The sequence below is a fragment of the Oncorhynchus masou genome, chromosome 30 (genome assembly GCF_036934945.1).
Source record: "Oncorhynchus masou masou isolate Uvic2021 chromosome 30, UVic_Omas_1.1, whole genome shotgun sequence".
Lineage (NCBI taxonomy): Eukaryota > Metazoa > Chordata > Actinopteri > Salmoniformes > Salmonidae > Oncorhynchus > Oncorhynchus masou.
The window spans coordinates 61,954,964-61,973,748 of record NC_088241.1 but is presented as its reverse complement, the minus strand read 5'-3'; the positions used below and the strand labels follow the sequence as shown (position 1 = coordinate 61,973,748).

Here is an 18,785-nt window from a genome sequence, read left to right as displayed (position 1 = left end):
AAGTGACCGCAACTGTCCGGTGAAAACTAACACAGAGACAGGAACAATCACCCACGAAATACAAAGCGAAACCCAGGCTACCTAAATACGGTTCCCAATCAGAGACAACGAGAATCACCTGACTCTGATTGAGAACCGCCTCAGGCAGCCAAACCTATGTAACACACACCCCTAATCAGCTACAATCCCAATAACTAAAAAACCCCACTAAGAATACAACAAACAATAAACCCATGTCACACCCTGGCCTGACCAACTAATTAACTAAAACACAAAATACTAAGACCAAGGCGTGACAATGTATCTCTTCCATGAGAGGATTTTAGGAAGTAGGGAGTGTGTCATTGTTTTGTAGATGAGCGCCTCCTCAAATTGTTCCACATACAGGTTCACATAGTTATGGGTAAAGGGGGAGAGGCCATGGCTACATCCTGAAATGAAAGGAAAAACTCTGACTCAAAGATGAAGAGGTTATTGGGTAATACCAGTTTAGTGAGTTCCAAATATGCAATCATTGGCTGGAGAAATGGTAGGGTCTCTCTGCTGAAGGAAGTGTTGCAGGTCACAAAATATAATTTAAAAGTCTGCATTAAGGTGTCTGCAATAGAATATACTTGTCAAAAACTAATATAGACATTAATAAATTCATTTCTAAACCTTCCAACATCTGTTTTACACTGGAGGAGAAGTAACAAGATGGCTGTGCAGTGGCTTCCAAACAGAGGCCCCTGTCAGTCATGTAGGGTTAATACACATCATTGGACTGAACTGAAAATACATCAGAACCTCCCTGATGTTGTCTTTTATGTTGCAGGTGTTTTGGCCTGTTTTGGTCAACGACATTTGATCGCCACAATGCCAGATAGACTGGATGTACTGACGGGCTCCTGTGTGCAAATCCCATGTTCATTTGATATTTCTCACCAAAATAAGTATACATTTAACAGCACAATACTAACCTCTGGAGTGTGGATTAAAGGAAACCCATACTTTGGTGAGCGCCCGGACAATGTGATATTTAACAGTAGTGAGATGGTCAACAGATATCAAGGGGAGATAACTGGAAACATGTCCCAGAAGAACTGCACCACAGTCTTCTTCATTGTAACCAACAGTTACACTAATATATACTTCTTCAGGATTGAGAGTCAACCATTCCGTGCAACAGACACTGAAAAGTCTGTTCATATAGTTGTCAGTGGTAAGAGACAATTTAACTGTTTACCAACTATTTTTCCAGTTTAGATTCCCTGCATCAAAGCTGAGAAGAACAAGTGGACAGTTTAACTATTAGAGTAAAATATATTTATCTACAATGTATTACAGATTTCCCTTCCAGTCCCATTCTTACTGTCTTAGGTGAGGTAAAGGAAGGGACCCCTGTCAGTTTGAACTGCTCAGCTGTTGCTCCCTGTCCCGAACAACCCCCTGAGCTGACATGGACTCTCCCAACACAGTTCACAACTGAGAACCAACTGCAGGAGAATCCAGACCGAACCAAATCAGTTCTCTCCACGGTGACCTTCACTCCGTCATACCTTCATCATGAGAAGAACATCACTTGTACTGCAGTCTACCCAGTAGGGACAAGCAACAAGAGAGCTGAACATAACATGATGCTTAACGTTTCATGTAAGATTTAGTAACCGGTTCCTGAAGAATAGATCATTCTATCATGTTTCACTGATGATTGTAATAGTGGTTTTGATGAGACTATTCAATATACCATATCCAGATACATTGTAAATGAACCCCTCTCCCCCAGTCTCTCCTAAGGACATCTCGGCCTCCATCAGTCCAGATGATCCAGTATCAGTGGGCAGCTGTGTTAATCTGACCTGCAGCAGTACAGCCAACCCTCCTGTGACAAACTTCACCTGGTTCAAGATCAGTGAGGGTGAAACAACACAGGTAGCATCTGGACAGAGTTACACCCTCAATGTTACTGTTGGTGATGGAGGACTGTACTACTGTGAAGCAAGAAATAGTCACGGCTGTGGGAAGTCGAAGGAAGTGCAGCTGGTGATAAAAGGTAAAATGGTCACAATCGTAGGTTAGATATACAATATATTCAAAAGTATGTGGACACCACTTCAACTGCGTGGATGTAGAAGAGGTACTTCTACACACCTGCTATAACGGCTTTCTTCCTGGGAAGGAGAGGACCAAAGTGCAGCGTGGTTAGTGTCCATGGTTATTTCATGACAGAAACTCAACATGAACACACTAGAAAACAATAACCGTGGCAAACCCCTAAAACAGTCCTTTTTGTTGCAGAGAACACAGAGACAGGAAACAATCATCCACAAATCCCAACAGGGTACCTAAAACAGGGTACCTAAATATGGTTCCCAATCAGAGGGAATGACTAACACCTGCCTCTGATTGAGAACCATATCAGGCAGGACATAGAAATAGACAAACTAGACACACAACATAGAATGCCCACCCAGCTCACGTCCTGACCAACACTAAAACAAGGAAAACACACTATGGTCAGAACGTGACACCTGCTGCAGTGGGGGTAAACGAACACAGGTCGCATCTGGACTGAGTTACACCCTCAATGTGACTGTTGGTGATGGAGGACTATACTACTGTGAAGCAAGAAATAGTCAAGGCTGTGGGAAGTCAAATGAAGTGCAGCTGGCTATAAAAGGTAAAATGGGCACGTAGGGCACAGTCTTACTTTTGAATATATATTGTATATCTAACTATGTGGACACCCCTTCAAATCCATGGATTCAGTTATTAAAGCATCACATGTTGCTGACAGGTGTTTAAAATCGAGCACACAGCTATGCAACTCCGTAGACAAACATTGGCAGTAGGATGGCAACATTCACTACCGAGTTACAAACTGCCTTTGGAAGCAATGGCAGCACCAGAACTGTTTGATGAGGGCTTCATGAAATGGGTTTCCATGTCCGGACAGCAGCACACAAGCCTAAGATCACTATGCGCAGTGCCAAGAATCAGCTGCAGTGGTGTAAAGCTCACTGCCATTGGACTCTGGAGAAGTGGAAATCTGTTCTCTGGCATGTTGAATATACGATTCACCATCTGGCAGTCCGGCGGACGAATCTGGGTTTTGACGGATTCCAGGTGAACACTACCTGCCCCAATGCATAGTGTCAACTGTACAGTTTGGTGGATAAGGAATAATGGTCTGGGGCTGTTTTTCATGGTTTGGGCTGGGCCCCTTAGTTCCAGTGAAGGGAATTCTTAACGCTACAGCATACAATGACATTCTATATTCCATATTAATGCCCATGATTTTGGAATGAGATGTTCGACGAGCAGGTGTCCACATACTTTTGGTCATGTAGTGTACTTGAGAGATCTTTTTGTGAGAATTGACCATAATATGTGCTTTATTTTCAGGGCAAGAAGATTCAAAAACCTCAGGGGTTGGTTTCTGGTTTCTGGTTTCTGGGGTTGCAGCAGGAACTCTGGGGGTCATTTTGCTTATCAGCCTGATCAGTCTTTTTGTATGGTAAGAACTATTCCTGGCATCAACGCAAAACCATTTTATTTCTGCTGTGTTTGTGCTTTTGCATATGGAAACCCTCTCAGTGCATTCAGAATACCTTTGTAAATGTCTTCCAGGAGGAGAAACTCGAGGCTCCACGATGGACTTGAAAGGACAGACAATCCACAGGGACAGGTGGGAATAAGGCTTAACTTACAAAACCATCTACAAAGTGTATCTAAGGAAGTACTGAATTATTGCTGAAACTATTTAAAGCCATGAGGTTAACATAATTTCAGAGCAAGTTTAGGGGGAGATGACCACATCGAAAGCAATGCCACATCCTGTAATGACATGGAATGATAACAGAATGGCTGTTGGACTTTGACAGTGTTTACTGTCTTTATGTGTTTACATTTTCATTGACATCCCCTCAGTATGTGTTGTGTAACCTGCTGACCTTAGTTTTACACATTACTGAGCTTAGAGCTTTACACCAGTTCCTCTCTCTGTGTTCTCTCCACAGAACTCCCCGGTTGGGACAGTGTGTACTAACCAGGCCACAGCCGGAGAGGAACCAGAGGAACCTGCAGAAGACCAGCCTGAAGAGATCCACTACGGTGACATAGACTTCTCCAAACTACAGACCAAAGAGACCCCAGCTGCAGCCCAGGACAGGGTCCAGGGACAGGAGAGTGAGTACGCTGAAGTCAACGTGACTGGGAGAGGGGCTCAGGAACCACCTCTTAACAACCTAGATGGGCTTTATGCACAAGTGAATAAAACAGGTGGATGTTAATTATTTTTCCAATGGTTATTAAGTGTTTTTATGTACACTATTGTCATTGTGTATCTGTTTTCTATTGGTACTTTTGTTACATTTATAATTGTGTGCTCTTTGATTATCTGCATATTTGTAGAATTTGCTGGGATGAAAAGTGTTTAACTGTTACTATAGTGTTGATACGATGATGTAGGATACTCTTTATTTTGGACCATTTATTTTGAGTGTTGAGTTCACAGAGCATCTGTTTAATGGGTTCCAGTATAGAGGAACTGCTGAGTTCAACTAGCTCACTGAAGGCAGTTTAAGACCATATAAAGTCAATGATGACTGAGGAGAGACGACACAGTTAGTTGGAGAGACAGTGGTCTGATACAAGACAGGAAGTTGGTGCAGGAAGTCTGCATGATGGCAGAATGGTGTTAACATCTACTAGTTACTGTTTATCTTCATCTTTTGTGCAGTAACCAGAATAACAATATCATCTATTTTCAGTTTATATCTATTTAGAAGTTATCGCGTCAGCTTTTATGTTGAGTGTTAAATTGAAGAAACAAATGAGACTGAATTTGTTAAGGTTGTTTATGCCCTGCAATAAACCTTTACATTCAGTTTCCATGAAATCTTTTGGTCTTATTGGTCCAACATTTAACATCTCATTAAAATGGATTAAATTGAGATTTTGTTTCACTGTTCTACACACAATGTGGAATTATGTTTTTAGACATAAAAATGAAGAGCTGAAAGTCAATATGTATTCAACACCCTTTCTATGGCAAGCCTAAATAAGTTCAGGAGTAAAGATTTCCTTAACTTGTCACATGAGTTGCATGGATTCACTTTGTGTGCAATACTAGTTTTTAACATGATTTTTAAATGACTACCTCGTCTCTGTACCCCACACATACAATTTCCTGTATGGTCCCTTAGTCAAGCTGTAACGGTTTTCTTTATGCGAAGGAGAGTCGGACCAAAATGCGGCGTGGCTATTTAGATTCATGTTTAATAAAAAAACAACTAAACGAAAACACTACAAAACAAGAAACGTAACACAAAAACCGAAACAGCTTATACTGGTGCAAAGTAACACAGACAGAAACAAGGACAATCACCCACGACAAACTCAAATAATATGGCTGCCTAAATATGGTTCCCAAGCAGAGACAACGATAAACACCTGCCTCTGATTGAAAACCACTTCAGACAGCCATAGACTAAGCTAGAAAACCCCACTAAGCTACAATCCCAATACAAAAACACACCACATACCAAAACCCATGTCACACCCTGGCCTGACCAAATAAATAAAGAAGACACAAAATACTAAGACCAGGGCGTGACAGAACCCTCCCCCCCAAGGTGCGGACTCACGGTCACACACCTAAACCCATAGGGGAGGGTCCGGTTGGGCGTCTGTCCATGGTGGCGGCTCCGGCGCCGGATGTGGACCCCACTCCAAAGTCTTAGTCCATTTACCTCGCGTCCTTTGATAGGCGACCCTCGCCGCCGACCTTGGCCTAGTAGCCCTCACCAAGGGCCCCACTGGACTGAGGGGCAGCTCGGGACTGAGGGGCAGCTCGGGACTGAGGGGCAGCTCGGGACTGAGGGGTAGCTCGGGACTGAGGGGAAGCTCGGGACTGAGGGGAAGCTCAGGCAGGTAGTTGGCTCTGGCAGTTCTGGCAGATCCTGGCTGACTGGCGGATCTGGAAGAGTCTGGCTGACTGGCGGATCTGGAAGATCCTGGCTGACTGGCGGATCTGGAAGATCCTGGCTGACTGGCGGATCTGGAAGAGTCTGGCTGACTGGCGGATCTGGAAGAGTCTGGCTGACTGTCGGATCCTGGCTAACTGGCGGGTCTGGAAGATCCTGGCTGCTCCATGCTGACTGGCGGCTCTGGCTGCTCCATGCTAACTGGCGGCTCTGGCTGCTCCATGCTGACTGGCGGCTCTGGCTGCTCCATGCTGACTGGTGGCTCTGGCTGCTTCATGCAGACTGGCAACTCTGGCGGCTCCATGCAGACTGGCAGCTCTGGTGGCTCCATGCAGACTGGTTTTCAAGCATGAACTGTCACAATGTCTCATTTGGGATTAGGTCTGGACTTTGACTAGGCCATTCCAAAACTTTTAATTGGGACATTAAATCAATTTTAATGTATTCCTGATTGTGTGTTTTGGAATGGTGACATAACCAGTTATTGAGGTGGGAATGACTTTTTCACACAGGGGCGTGGGTGTTGCATAACGTTTGAAATAAATAAATTAAATAACTATAACTATTTATTTGTTATTTGTAAACTCAAGTTCCCTTTATCTAATATTAGGTTTTGGTTGAAGATCTGATAACATTCAGTAAAAAAAAGAAGCAAAATAGAGAACCAGAAAGGGGGAAACCTTTTCATGGCATTGTATGTTCATGTGAAACCGACGTCAGTGTTTGGTTAACAGTATATCTTCCACCACTGTCCCTGTCCCCATACCGGGCTCAAAAAAGTGGTCATCTGCTCACAAACACACGTCACCTCACTCCTTGACAACACACCAACCAATTGAAAAATCACCTGTACATTGAAATAAATTCATATTAATGTTATTGGGAGAGACAGTACCAGTAATGTGTATAAACCCTGGATCGCTGATTCTATGTAACGGCCAATGAGAGACTTTAAATCCACTGGTCTCTATATATGATACTCCCCAGAAGAAGCAATACTCCATAAGAATTAATGGAATTATACAGTATTTAAATCAAATGTTTCATGGACTATATTACATGTATTTAAGTTTTTTGTTGTAGAAGGGGAAGGTAAAGTTAGTACTCTTTTAAGAAAATACTTTCATATCTTTACATGTTTATTTATTTTATTTGTTAAGTTCAGGTGATATAAAAAGCATTATCTAGAGCACACCCAGAGGAAATGACTTAGTGTAGAGGTGCTGACTAACGGTGAATACACTGTAAGCTATAAAAACAAAGAGAGTTGCACACTCTATATATATATATAAACTCCCAGTAATTTATTAAGGAAAACACCAACGTTTTGGCATCACTGTTCCTTCTCCAGGGTAAAGTCATAAATGCTTGAACCAGGTTATGTAGACAAACAGTGGAATTAGTGCAACAATGACAATCATAAGGGTTGTGTCACAATTATGAGGTTAATTAGAGTGAATTGAGTGAAACTGTTAATAAACAATAGTTTACATCATATTGAATATATTAGCCTATTGTTATCATTAAAATTAGCATAAGATTAGCACTAACATATATTATTGTTTAATTTAATTTCACATGTATTTAATTGTTTCCAATTGTATAAAATGTTGTTACATGTAATCTTTTGGTTCATCCATAATGCATAATAAGCATCATCAACAGGGGGAACATATTGGTTGTACGCTGATAATGGTATTGAGGTCTGTTGACTTTGTGTACAAGTCTGTATGTTATGCATAACTTTTAACAAGGCACACCTGTTAATTGAAATGCATTCCAGGTGACTACCTCATGAAGCTGGTTAAGAGAATACCAAGAGTATGCAAGGCTGTCATCAAGGCAAAGGGTGGCTAATTTGAAGAATCTCAAATATAACATATATTTTGATTTAACACTTTTGGTTACTACATGATTCCATATTTGTTATTTCATAATTTTGATGTTTTCAATATTATTCTACAATGTAGACAATAGTAAAAGAGAGAACCCTTGAGTAGGTGTGTCTAAACTTTTGACTGTATATAATTAGTAGAAAATTATACTACTTGCTTTTGAAAATGCAAATAATTTTGTTCACTTATAAGGAATAGGAAGTACATCACATGCCATTGTACAACTTGAATTGCAACACTTCAGTTTGTCAGAACTCACTATGGGTGTGATATCATCTCCTTTTCTGTGATCGCTTTTCAAGATCGTAAGGCAAGTGTCGACTTCTTCATTATCTTTTCATTGTAATGTTAAGACTCACTGAACTGTTATTTCTGGTAATGATTTGAAATGCTGCTGCTGTTGGTTCATGTTATAGCTTCACAACTGAAAGCCATACACTGCGTTCAGAAAGTATTCAGACCCCTTTCCTTTTCCCACATTTTGTTACTTTAGTTTTATTGTAAAATGCATTCAATTATTTTTACTTATCAATCCAAACACAATACCCCATAATGACAAATCATTTCTAAAAAATGGTTTTTGTTTTTGTTATTATGGGGTATTGTGTGTAGATTGATGGGGAGAGAACAATTTCATCCATTTTAAACAACATAACAATGAGGGGAGAAAAGTCAAGACGTCTGAATCATTTCCAAATGCACTGTACGCATTTAAGGTTCAATGTAATACATTCGAGTAATTTAGCAGAGACACTCTTATCCAGAACGACATACAGTTGGTGCATTCATCTTATGATAGTCAGGTGATAGTCAGGTATATTCATAGTAAGTACACTCAAGCAGGTATCAGCAAAGTCAGACCTAATGTGTGTGTGTGGGGGGGGGGGGCAGTGCGGATGTTAGTTCACAAAATGCTTTTTTGAGGTCAGGCTGTGAAAGGGGGAGGGGGGGGTGCTGTGGGATTATTTAAAATGCCCTGAAGGGGTGGGTTTCTGATGTTTTCGCATATGGGCAGGTAGCTCCAGGGGGAAGCTGGTTCCAGCATTGGGGTGCCAGGACAGAAAAGAGCTTGGTCAGCCTGAGCGGGGAGCTGCCCTCCTGTAGGGGTGGGAGAATGGAGTGCTCGGGTGTTGGGTTTGAGCCTGAAGGTAAGGAGGGGCAGTGTGTTGAGTTACTAAATGTGTGTATGTTTGTACTGTTTCAGGTGATCAGTAGTGTGTGACATAGTTGGGAGTTCTCACATGGCTTGTCCTGAGAACATGTTTTTTCTCATTGTTCTCTTTATATCAGGTGAGTCTTACACACAACAACAATTAGTTATGAATCAGACAGAGGAAGTACAAGGGATGATGTTTCATACTATGAGCTGTATTCCCATCTGTCTCAATGTATAGAAAAGCATAGTTCAATCATCTGGATTCAAACATTGTGCTCCAGATATGTTCATGATTCAGTTTAGGGCATGGAGTTGTGACATCAGGAATCACCTGTACATTGAAATTAGTTCATATTTTTTGCTGCAGAGAGAGAGTGACTGTACTGAAAAGATCATATTACCTCCCTGATGTTGTCCTTTATGTTGCAGGTGTTCTGGCCTGTTTTGGTCAACGAGATTTGATCGCCACAATGCCAGATAGACTGGATGTACTGACTGGCTCCTGTGTGCAAATCCCATGTTCATTTGATATTCCTCACCAAAATAAGTATACATTTAACAGCACAATATTAACCTCTGGAGTGTGGATTAAAGGAAACTTAAACTTTCGTGAGCGTCCGGACAGAGTGATATTTAACAGTAGTAAGTTGGTCAACAGATATCAAGGGGAGATAACTGGAAACATGTCCCAGAAGAACTGCACCACAGTCTTCTTCAATGTAACCACCAATTACACTAATAAATACTTCTTCAGGATTGAGAGTCAACCATTCCGTGCAACAGACACTGAAAAGTCTGTTAATATAGTTGTCAGTGGTAAGAGACAATTTATCTTTTAACCAACTATTTTTTCCCAGTTTAGATTCCTTGCATCAAAGAAAAGAGTAGAACAAGTGGACAGTTTAACTGTTAGTGTAAAATATATTTATCTACAATGTATTACAGATTTGCCTTCCAGTCCCATCATTACTGTCTCAGGTGAGGTGAAGGAAGGGACCCCTGTCAGCTTGAACTGCTCTGCTGTCGCTCCCTGTCCCGAACACCCCCCTGAGCTGACATGGACTCTCCCAACACAGTTCACACCTGAGAACCAACTGCAGGAGAATCCAGACCAAACCAAATCAGTTCTCTCCACGGTGACCTTCACTCCGTCATACCTTCATCATGAGAAGAACATCACTTGTACTGCAGTCTACCCAGTAGGGACAAGCAACAAGACAGCTGAACATAACATGATGCTTAACGTTTCATGTAAGATTTAGTCACCGGTTCCTGAAGAATAGATCATTCTATCATGTTTCACTGATGATTGTAATAGAGTGGTTTTGATGAGACTATTCAATATACCATATCCAGATACATTGTAAATGAACCCCTCTCCCCCAGTCTCTCCTAAGGACACCTCGGCCTCCATCAGTCCAGCTGATCCAGTATCAGTGGGCAGCTGTGTTAATCTGACCTGCAGCAGTACAGCCAACCCTCCTGTGACAAACTTCACCTGGTTCAAGATCAGTGAGGGTAAAACAACACAGGTAGCATCTGGACTGAGTTACACCCTCAATGTTACTGTTGGTGATGGAGGACTGTACTACTGTGAAGCAAGAAATAGTCACGGCTGTGGGAAGTCAAATGAAGTGCAGCTGGCTATAAAAGGTAAAATGGGCACGTAGGGCACAATCGTAGGTTAGATATACAATATATATTCAAAAGTATGTGGACACCCCTTCAAATGCGTGGATGTAGAAGAGGTACTTCTACACACCTGCTATAACGGCTTTCTTCCTGGGAAGGAGAGGACCAAAGTGCAGCGTGGTTAGTGTCCATGGTTATTTCATGACAGAAACTCAACATGAATACACTACAAAACGTGGCAAACCCCGCAAACAGTCCTATCTGTTACAGAGACAGGAAACAATCATCCACAAATCCCAACACAAAACAGGCTACCTAAATATGGTTCCCAATCAGAGGGAATGACTAACACCTGCCTCTGATTGAGAACCATATCAGGCCAAACATAGAAATAGACAAACTAGACACACAACATAGAATGCCCACCCAGCTCACGTCCTGACCAACACTAAAACAAGGAAAACACACAAGAACTATGGTCAGAACGTGACAGCTGCTGTATGTATCTAGGTATGATACTGTTATAGGATCTTAATTTGATCACTATATTGTTGCTTAGAAGTTTATTGCATTTTTGGAAACACAGATAAGCTTTGTGATTTGCATATATTCACCAAAATCCTGCACTGAAATGGTTATATTAATAGTATTGCACTTATCATGCAGCCTTATTTTGTCCAGCTAATAGACTCACCACCAATGGATCAACATTACAGAGGAAACTTCAAGTCCTTTTGCTGCAGGATTAATGCACTGCAACAATACTGGATAAATTAAGATCTTACATCTGTACATCTACAGTATATGTGTAATTTGTAATATTAGACAATGTGCAAAATGTTTCCTCTTTTTGGAACAGATGGCTATAATGTGTGTTTTATTTACAGGGCAAGAAGAGCCTGTTAACCCAAAGGTTTTTGAGATTGTAGGAAAAACCTTGGGGTTGATTTTGGTTCTGGGGTTGCAGCAGGAACTTATTGATCAGTCCTCTTCAGCCTGATCGTATTCTTTGCATGGTAAAAAGATATTCCCAGCCTCAATTTTAACATATTTATCATGCTGTTTGTGCTTTTGTATATGAAAACCTAAATGATGTCAAAATACCTTTATTCTTGTCTTCCAGGAGGAGGAGAACATCTAGACTCCCCAGTGGGTTTGACATGACAGACCGTTCACAGGGACTGGTGGGAATGGTAGAATAAACCTTTAAAACCCATTAGAATGTGTGTTTCAGGAAGAATTGAATGAATACTGTGTTGTGTAACCAACTGTAACTATGAAGTCATTATTCTTCTGAAGTGTCGGTCCTGACAACTGTTCCTTTCTCTGTGTTCTCTCCACAGAACTCCCCGGTTGGGACAGTGTGCTCTAACCAGGCCACGGTCAGTAGAGGGAACCAGGAACCACCACTTAACAACCTAGATGGTCTTTAAGCACAAGTCAATCAAAGAGGTGCATTTTATGTATTTTTCCAATGGGTATTAAGTGTTTTTATGTACAATATTGTCATTGTGTATTAGTTTGACATTGATACTTTTGTTACATTTATAATTGTGTACTCTTTGATTATCTGCATATTTGTCAAATTTGCTGGGATGAAAAGTGTTTAACTGTTACTATAGTGTTGATACGATGATGCAGGCTACTCTTTATTTTGGACCATTTATTTTGAGTGTTGAGTTCACAGAGCATCTGTTTTATGGGTTCCAGTATAGAGGAACTGCTGAGTCAACTAGCTCACTGAAGGCAGTTTAAGACCATATAAAGTCAATGATGACTGATGAGAGAAGACACAGTTAGTTGGAGAGACAGTGGTCTGATACAAGACAGGAAGTTGGTGCAGGAAGTCTACATGATGGCAGAATGGTGTTAACATCTACTAGTTACTGTTTATCTTCATCTTTTGTGCATTTGCCAGAATAACAATATTATCTATTTTCAGTTTATATCTATTTAGAATTTATAGTTTCAGTTTTTATGTTGAGTGTTAAACAACATAATCAATTGAGGCTGATTTTAAGGTTGTTTATGTATTGCACTGCAATAAAAACCTTTACATTCAATTTCCATGACATCTTTTGGTGTTATTGGTCCCTCTGCAACTGGATCCTGGACTTCCTGATGGGCCGCACCCCAGGTGGTAAGGGTAGGAAACAACACATCTGCCTCTCTGATACTCAACACGGGGGGTCCTTCAAGGGTGTGTGCTTAGTCCGCTCCTGTACTTCCTGTTCACCCATAACCGTGTGGCCAAGCACGACTCCAACACCATCATTAGATTTGCAGACGAGACAACAGTGTTAGGCCTGATCACCAAAAAAATTGAAAGAGCTTATAGGGAGGAGGTCAGAGACCTGGCAGGGTGGTGCCAGGATAACAACATTTCACTCAAAGTGATCAAGACAAAGGAAGAGATGATCGTGGACTACAGGAAATGGAGGGCCGAGCACGCCCCCATTCTCATTGATGTGGCTGTAGTGGAGCAGGTTGAGATCTTCAAGCTCCTTGGTGTCCACATCACCAACAAACTACCATTGTCCAAACACACAAAGACAGTCGTGAAGAGGCACAACAACACCTATACCCCCTCAGGAGACTGAAAAGATTTGGACTTTGTCCTCAGATCCTCAAAAAGTTATACAGATGCATTGTGTCATTTTGCAGTCACTTTTATTGTAATTAAGAATATAATAAGTTTCTAAACACATTCATGTGGATGCTACCATGATTACGTATAGTCCTGGATGAATAGTGAATAATTTTGATTGAGAAACATCATATTCCCCCCCCCCAAATTGCTAACCTCCCCGTCATTGCAGAGGTGAGAGGTTAGCATGTCTTGGGGGTGTGATATTTGTGCGTCTGTGAACAAAAGAGAATAGAAATCATTGATAAAGTCAATCATGAATCAATCAGGTTTAATACAAATTGCAACAGGTAGACAACATCCATCATAGAAGCAGAGACAATGTCTTACTGGCCTCTTGGAGACAGTCCCTTTATTTCCTAATCAGACCAACACATGTTCTGTAAACACCAGCCTCTTGGAGACAGTCCCTTTATTTCCTAACCAGACCAACACATGTTCTGTAAACACCAGCCTCTTGGAGACAGTCCCTTTATTTCCTAACCAGACCAACACATGTTCTGTAAACACGAGCCTGAGAGGCTTGTAGGAAGTCAAAACAAAAGACAGTGGCTTTGTTAACTACTACAGAATCAGTGTTTAACAGAATACAATAATAATCAGTATATCCTTCCTCCAGTCTGGCATCAATCACTATAATCAGTTATGAGTTTAATGCACAACATACAGCATTGAGTCTCTTGGAACCCAAGTGTTACAAACAGCACACTGGAAATCATGTAACAGAAAGGTCAAATATATGAATATGTTGAACATTATATGAATCACTCTAAACTGAATCTGAACTTTATTCATCTTAAATATCCCCATTACATGTCTATTTTCATGTGTGTATTGTTGAGAGTTATTATGTTGTTTTTATGTTGAGTGTTGTTCAAGAGACACAAATGAGGCTGCATTTGAAGTTGTTCATTACTTGCACTGTAGTAAAAACCCACCTGCTGGGTAAATACGTCCTCAGCTCCTGAACCTCCTTCTCCCAGAAGGCCTTGGGCAGGTCCAAGAGGGTTTTGTGTAGAAGGGATACAGCTTTTTGTCAAAATGAACTTTTCCCAGCAAATGTAGTAGAACTTTTGCAGCAGGTTGGGAGAATTAACATGGCAGGTTAGGATAATTAGATTAAGGTAAGAAAAAGGGTTAGGGTTAGCTAAAATAAAACATAAAATCAACGTCAATCAGCGTCAAAGCGGTCCACCTTGCCCTGAAGGTTGATGGCTCCCTCCTGTGGCTCCCAGCCCACCATGCTCTTCCTGGCAGATAGAAGTGATGTAATGAAAGAGGAAGTGGATGCAGGAGAAATGGAGGAGTGTGTGATAATCCATCAGCTACAATTACAGTTACTCTGTTTCTGGCAAAGTCTGTTTTTCATGTTGAAAGATAATGTCAGAACCGGGAATCTTTTCATGAACTCAAATTTAACTTAGCAAGTTGGATGGATTTTGGTTTATGATTTACCTACATTTAAAAAAATCAAGCCTGTGAGATAGAGGAGAGGGAGATGGTTATATTGCAGAACGTTTCCGTTGTTGTGTCAAGGGCGGACTTGACTACTTGGGGGCCTGTAACAAAATGCTGTAAAGGGTCCCCTTCCCCTAAAATGGTTATTTACCCACCACACATACATTAACTGCAATGAATATTATTATCACACAATGAAAAATATCTTGTGTATAAGTGTTTCATTTTGGGCAGTAATGAAATGTATAGGCCATATAATGCTGTTGAGTCAGTGGCTGACACACACTTTGTGTGTAGAATCAGTCAGTGGGCAGCTGGGGCCCATTTCATTTGAAACTGGTGAAACATGGATCAGGCCACCTCTGCAATGTTTCAAGTGACTGAAACTAATTCTTCTGGAGTAGAAGGTTCATTAGAAAATTACAATGTTCTAAACACTTCAATTAGCATACCATGTTTTCACAACTGATGTTGACACCCATCACATAGACTATTCAAGCATCCTGTCATACAAATACACTTATTAGGAAGTATGTCACTGATGAGTTATGAGATATGTCACATGAATTTCAGCACTTTAGTTTGTCAGAACACACTATGTGTGTGTGACAGTCTCTCCTGTGGACCGTTTACATCAGTGTAAGGCAAGTGTCAACTACTTCACATCTTCTCTTTATATTTTAATCATGAGATTCAAAATGTTCAATGTACGGCTGTTAGTTCATGTATTAGCTTCACAACTGAAGAACCTATGTGACTATGGACTTTAGTTTCAATGTGATACAGTATGTGTCATGTGACCTACTCTACCAGGAAGTGAATGTTTGTACCTGTTTCAGGTGATCAGTAGTGTGTGAGTTCTCACATGGCTTGTCCTGAGAACATGTTTTTTCTCATTGGCCTCTTTATGTCAGGTGTCCACACAACAACAATTAGTTATGAATCAGACATAAAGGAATAACCACAAGTCATTATATTTTATGGGATGTGCTATATTCCAGCCTTTTAATTGTGTAGAAAAGTGTACAGTTAATTCCTGATTAGTGTATTTTAATAGTCTGGATTCAAACAGTCCCGTGAAAATGTATTTTGCATATTTTTGATACTGAATGTTATCAGATATAAACATGAGTGAACAAGAAACACAATAATGACGTACTTATTTCATTAATTTCTTAAACAACGTTATGCAACACCCAATGTCCCTGTTTAAAAAAGTAATTGCCCCCTTACACTCAATAACTGGTTGTGCCTCCTTCAGCTGAAATGACTCCAACCAAATGCTTCCTGTAGTTGTTGATCAGTCTCTCATGTTGCTGTGGAGGAATTTTGTCCCACTCTCCCATGCAGAACTGATTTAACTCAGTGACATTTGTGGGTTTTCAAGCATGAACTGTCACAATGTCTCATTTGGGATTGTTCTGGACTTTGACTAGGCCATTCCAACACTTTTAATTTGGTACATTAAATCAATTTTAATGTATTCCTGATTGTGTGTTTTGGAATGGTGACATAACCAGTTATTGAGGTGGGAATGACTTTTTCACACAGGGGCGTGGGTGTTGCATAACTTTGTTAATGAAATAAATTAAATAACTATAACTATTTTTTTTGTTATTTGTAAACTCAAGTTCCCTTTATCTAATATTAGGTTTTGGTTGAAGATCTGATAACATTCAGTAAAAAAAAGAAGCAAAATAGAGAACCAGAAAGGGGGAAACCTTTTCATGGCATTGTATGTTCATGTGAAACCGACGTCAGTGTTTGGTTAACAGTATATCTTCCACCACTGTCCCTGTCCCCATACCGGGCTCAAAATAGTGGTCATCTGCTCACAAACACACGTCACCTCACTCCTTGACAACACACCAACCAATTGAAAAATCACCTGTACATTGAAATAAATTCATATTAATGTTATTGGGAGAGACTGTACCAGTAATGTGTATAAACCCTGGATCGCTGATTCTATGTAACGGCCAATGAGAGACTTTAAATCCACCGGTCTCTATATATGGTACTCCCCAGAAGAAGCAATCCTCCATAAGAATTAATGGAATTATACAGTATTTAAATCAAATGTTTCATGGACTATATTACATGTATTTAAGTTTTTTGTTGTAGAAGGGGAAGGTAAAGTTAGTACTCTTTTAAGAAAATACTTTAATATCTTTACATGTTTATTTATTTTATTTGTTAAGTTCAGGTGATATAAAAAGTATGAGCTGGAGCAAACCCAGAGAAAATGACTTAGTGTAGAGGTGCTGACTAACGGTGAATACACTGTAAGCTATAAAAACAAAGAGAGTTGCACACTCATATATATATATATATATATATATATATATAAACTCCCAGTAATTTATTAAGGAAAACACCAACGTTTTGGCATCACTGTTCCTTCTTCAGGGTAAAGTCATGAATGCTTGAACCAGGTTATGTAGACAAACAGTGGAATTAGTGCAACAATGACAATCATAAGGGTTGTGTCACAATTATGAGGTTAATTAGAGTGAATTGAGTGAAACTGTTAATAGACAATAGTTTACATCATATTGAAAATATTAGCCTATTGTTATCATTAAAATTAGCATAAGATTAGCATTAACATACATTATTGTTTAATTTAATTTCACATGTATTTAATTGTTTACAATTTTATAAAATGTTGTTACATGTAATCTTTTGGTTCATCCATAATGCATAATAAGCATCATCAACAGGGGGAACATATTGGTTGTACGCTGATAAACTGTAGAAAGAATACATTAATTTAAAAGACTTCTTCATCAAACTAATTGTTCATAAGAAAGGCCTGAGATCAAAGTCAATATTAAGACAGTAGGGGTCAATGTATTAAATACCTCCTCTCCTTGGTTGGCCAACATGCTCAATGCGTGTGTATATGTGTGTGTTTTTGAGTGAGGAGATGGGATGGTTAGCTTCAACAAAGTGAGCTGCTACTGGATAGTCAGTGTTATTACACCTGATTGAGCTGCGGTGGTTGTCACACCCTGACCTTAGAGAGCTTTTTATGTCTCTATTTTGGTTTTGTTAGGGTGTGATTTGGGTGGGCATTCTATGTTTTTCTCTATGTTTTGTATTTCTTTGTTTTGTAGGTTCTCAATCAGGGACAGCTGACTTTCTGTTGGGAACCATAGTGTTTCATTTTTTGTGGGTAGTTGTTTTCTGTTTAGTGTTTTCTGCACCTGACAGGACTGTTTCGGTTTGCTTTGGTCTTTGTGTTTCAGTGTTCAGTGAAATAAAGGTCATGAACACTTACCACGCTGCTCTTTGGTCCGATTCCTCCTCATCAGACGACGACACACGTTACAGTGGTCAGCTATGCATTGTTTCAATTGTCTTTTCCGTTGTCCTACGTAGGTTTTTCCACATGAACATGTGATGAGAGAGATTACTACCTTTATCTTGCAAGAGATGAGACCCCGAACAGGGATGTTTCCACCTGTATGTGGGTGTCTGAAGAAGGATGTTTGTGTAGTGCTATTGCACTGTGAGCATGAGCCACATTGGTATTTCCAATTTGGATTGTGTGTCAAGAGTGTCTGAGTGGGCTCAGGGGCATGTCAGATCTCACTAAGCTATCCTCAATATTGCGACCACACTTATAGACCACCAGTGGGGGTCCTTGAAGAGTTTGCCATTCTATAGTCTGATTGCAGAATATGCCAGTGCTTCTTCAGGATTGCTTTCATTTTCTCTGAACACTTGGTGTACTTAGTGCAAAATATTTGTTTTTATTCTTTGGTTTAGTTTTTAGCAATTCTTCTCGTGATTTTTGAGAGATTTTCATTGTTGCAGCATCAAGAGTTTTTTCCATGTAGCCTCTGATTTTGAAATTATTTTTCATTTTCTTAGCATTGCTGTCAAAATCTGAATGTTGGCCACAGATTTGTTTAACCCTGCATAACTGGCTATATGGTAGACCATTCCTGAGGGAAGGGGATGCATACTATCCGCACGTAGCAGAGTTTTGAGGTCTGTTGTGATTTGTGTACAAGTCTGTATGT

At 40.2% G+C, this 18,785-nt stretch overlaps 2 protein-coding genes and 1 long non-coding RNA gene across 4 annotated transcripts in view; all 3 read left to right on the top strand.

Moving 5' to 3' along the window:
* Positions 1-5,004, top strand: part of LOC135522914 (B-cell receptor CD22-like) — a 45,014-nt gene extending 40,010 nt beyond the window's left edge. For both annotated transcript variants that reach the window (XM_064949612.1, XM_064949611.1), the window contains 6 exons: positions 815-1,201; positions 1,327-1,632; positions 1,766-2,032; positions 3,385-3,496; positions 3,610-3,670; positions 3,999-5,004. In XM_064949612.1, the coding sequence (XP_064805684.1) occupies positions 815-1,201; positions 1,327-1,632; positions 1,766-2,032; positions 3,385-3,496; positions 3,610-3,670; positions 3,999-4,271 (1,406 nt within the window). In that variant the 3' untranslated portion in view covers positions 4,272-5,004. The remainder of the gene's footprint in view (positions 1-814; positions 1,202-1,326; positions 1,633-1,765; positions 2,033-3,384; positions 3,497-3,609; positions 3,671-3,998) is intronic.
* A 3,930-nt stretch (positions 5,005-8,934) lies between these two features.
* Positions 8,935-11,595, top strand: LOC135521682 (B-cell receptor CD22-like; the record flags this gene model as incomplete). The annotated part of the gene is made up of 5 exons (XM_064947359.1): positions 8,935-9,009; positions 9,447-9,833; positions 9,963-10,268; positions 10,404-10,670; positions 11,537-11,595. Coding segments are annotated over exons 1-5 (1,053 nt in total), but the record flags the coding sequence as incomplete, so codon positions are not given.
* Positions 11,596-11,634: 39 nt separating this feature from the next.
* LOC135523218 (uncharacterized) lies at positions 11,635-12,237 on the top strand. Its single transcript, XR_010452800.1, has 3 exons — positions 11,635-11,665; positions 11,773-11,842; positions 11,993-12,237. It is a non-coding gene; the product is annotated as an uncharacterized LOC135523218 (long non-coding RNA).
* The last annotated feature ends 6,548 nt before the right edge of the window (positions 12,238-18,785 follow it).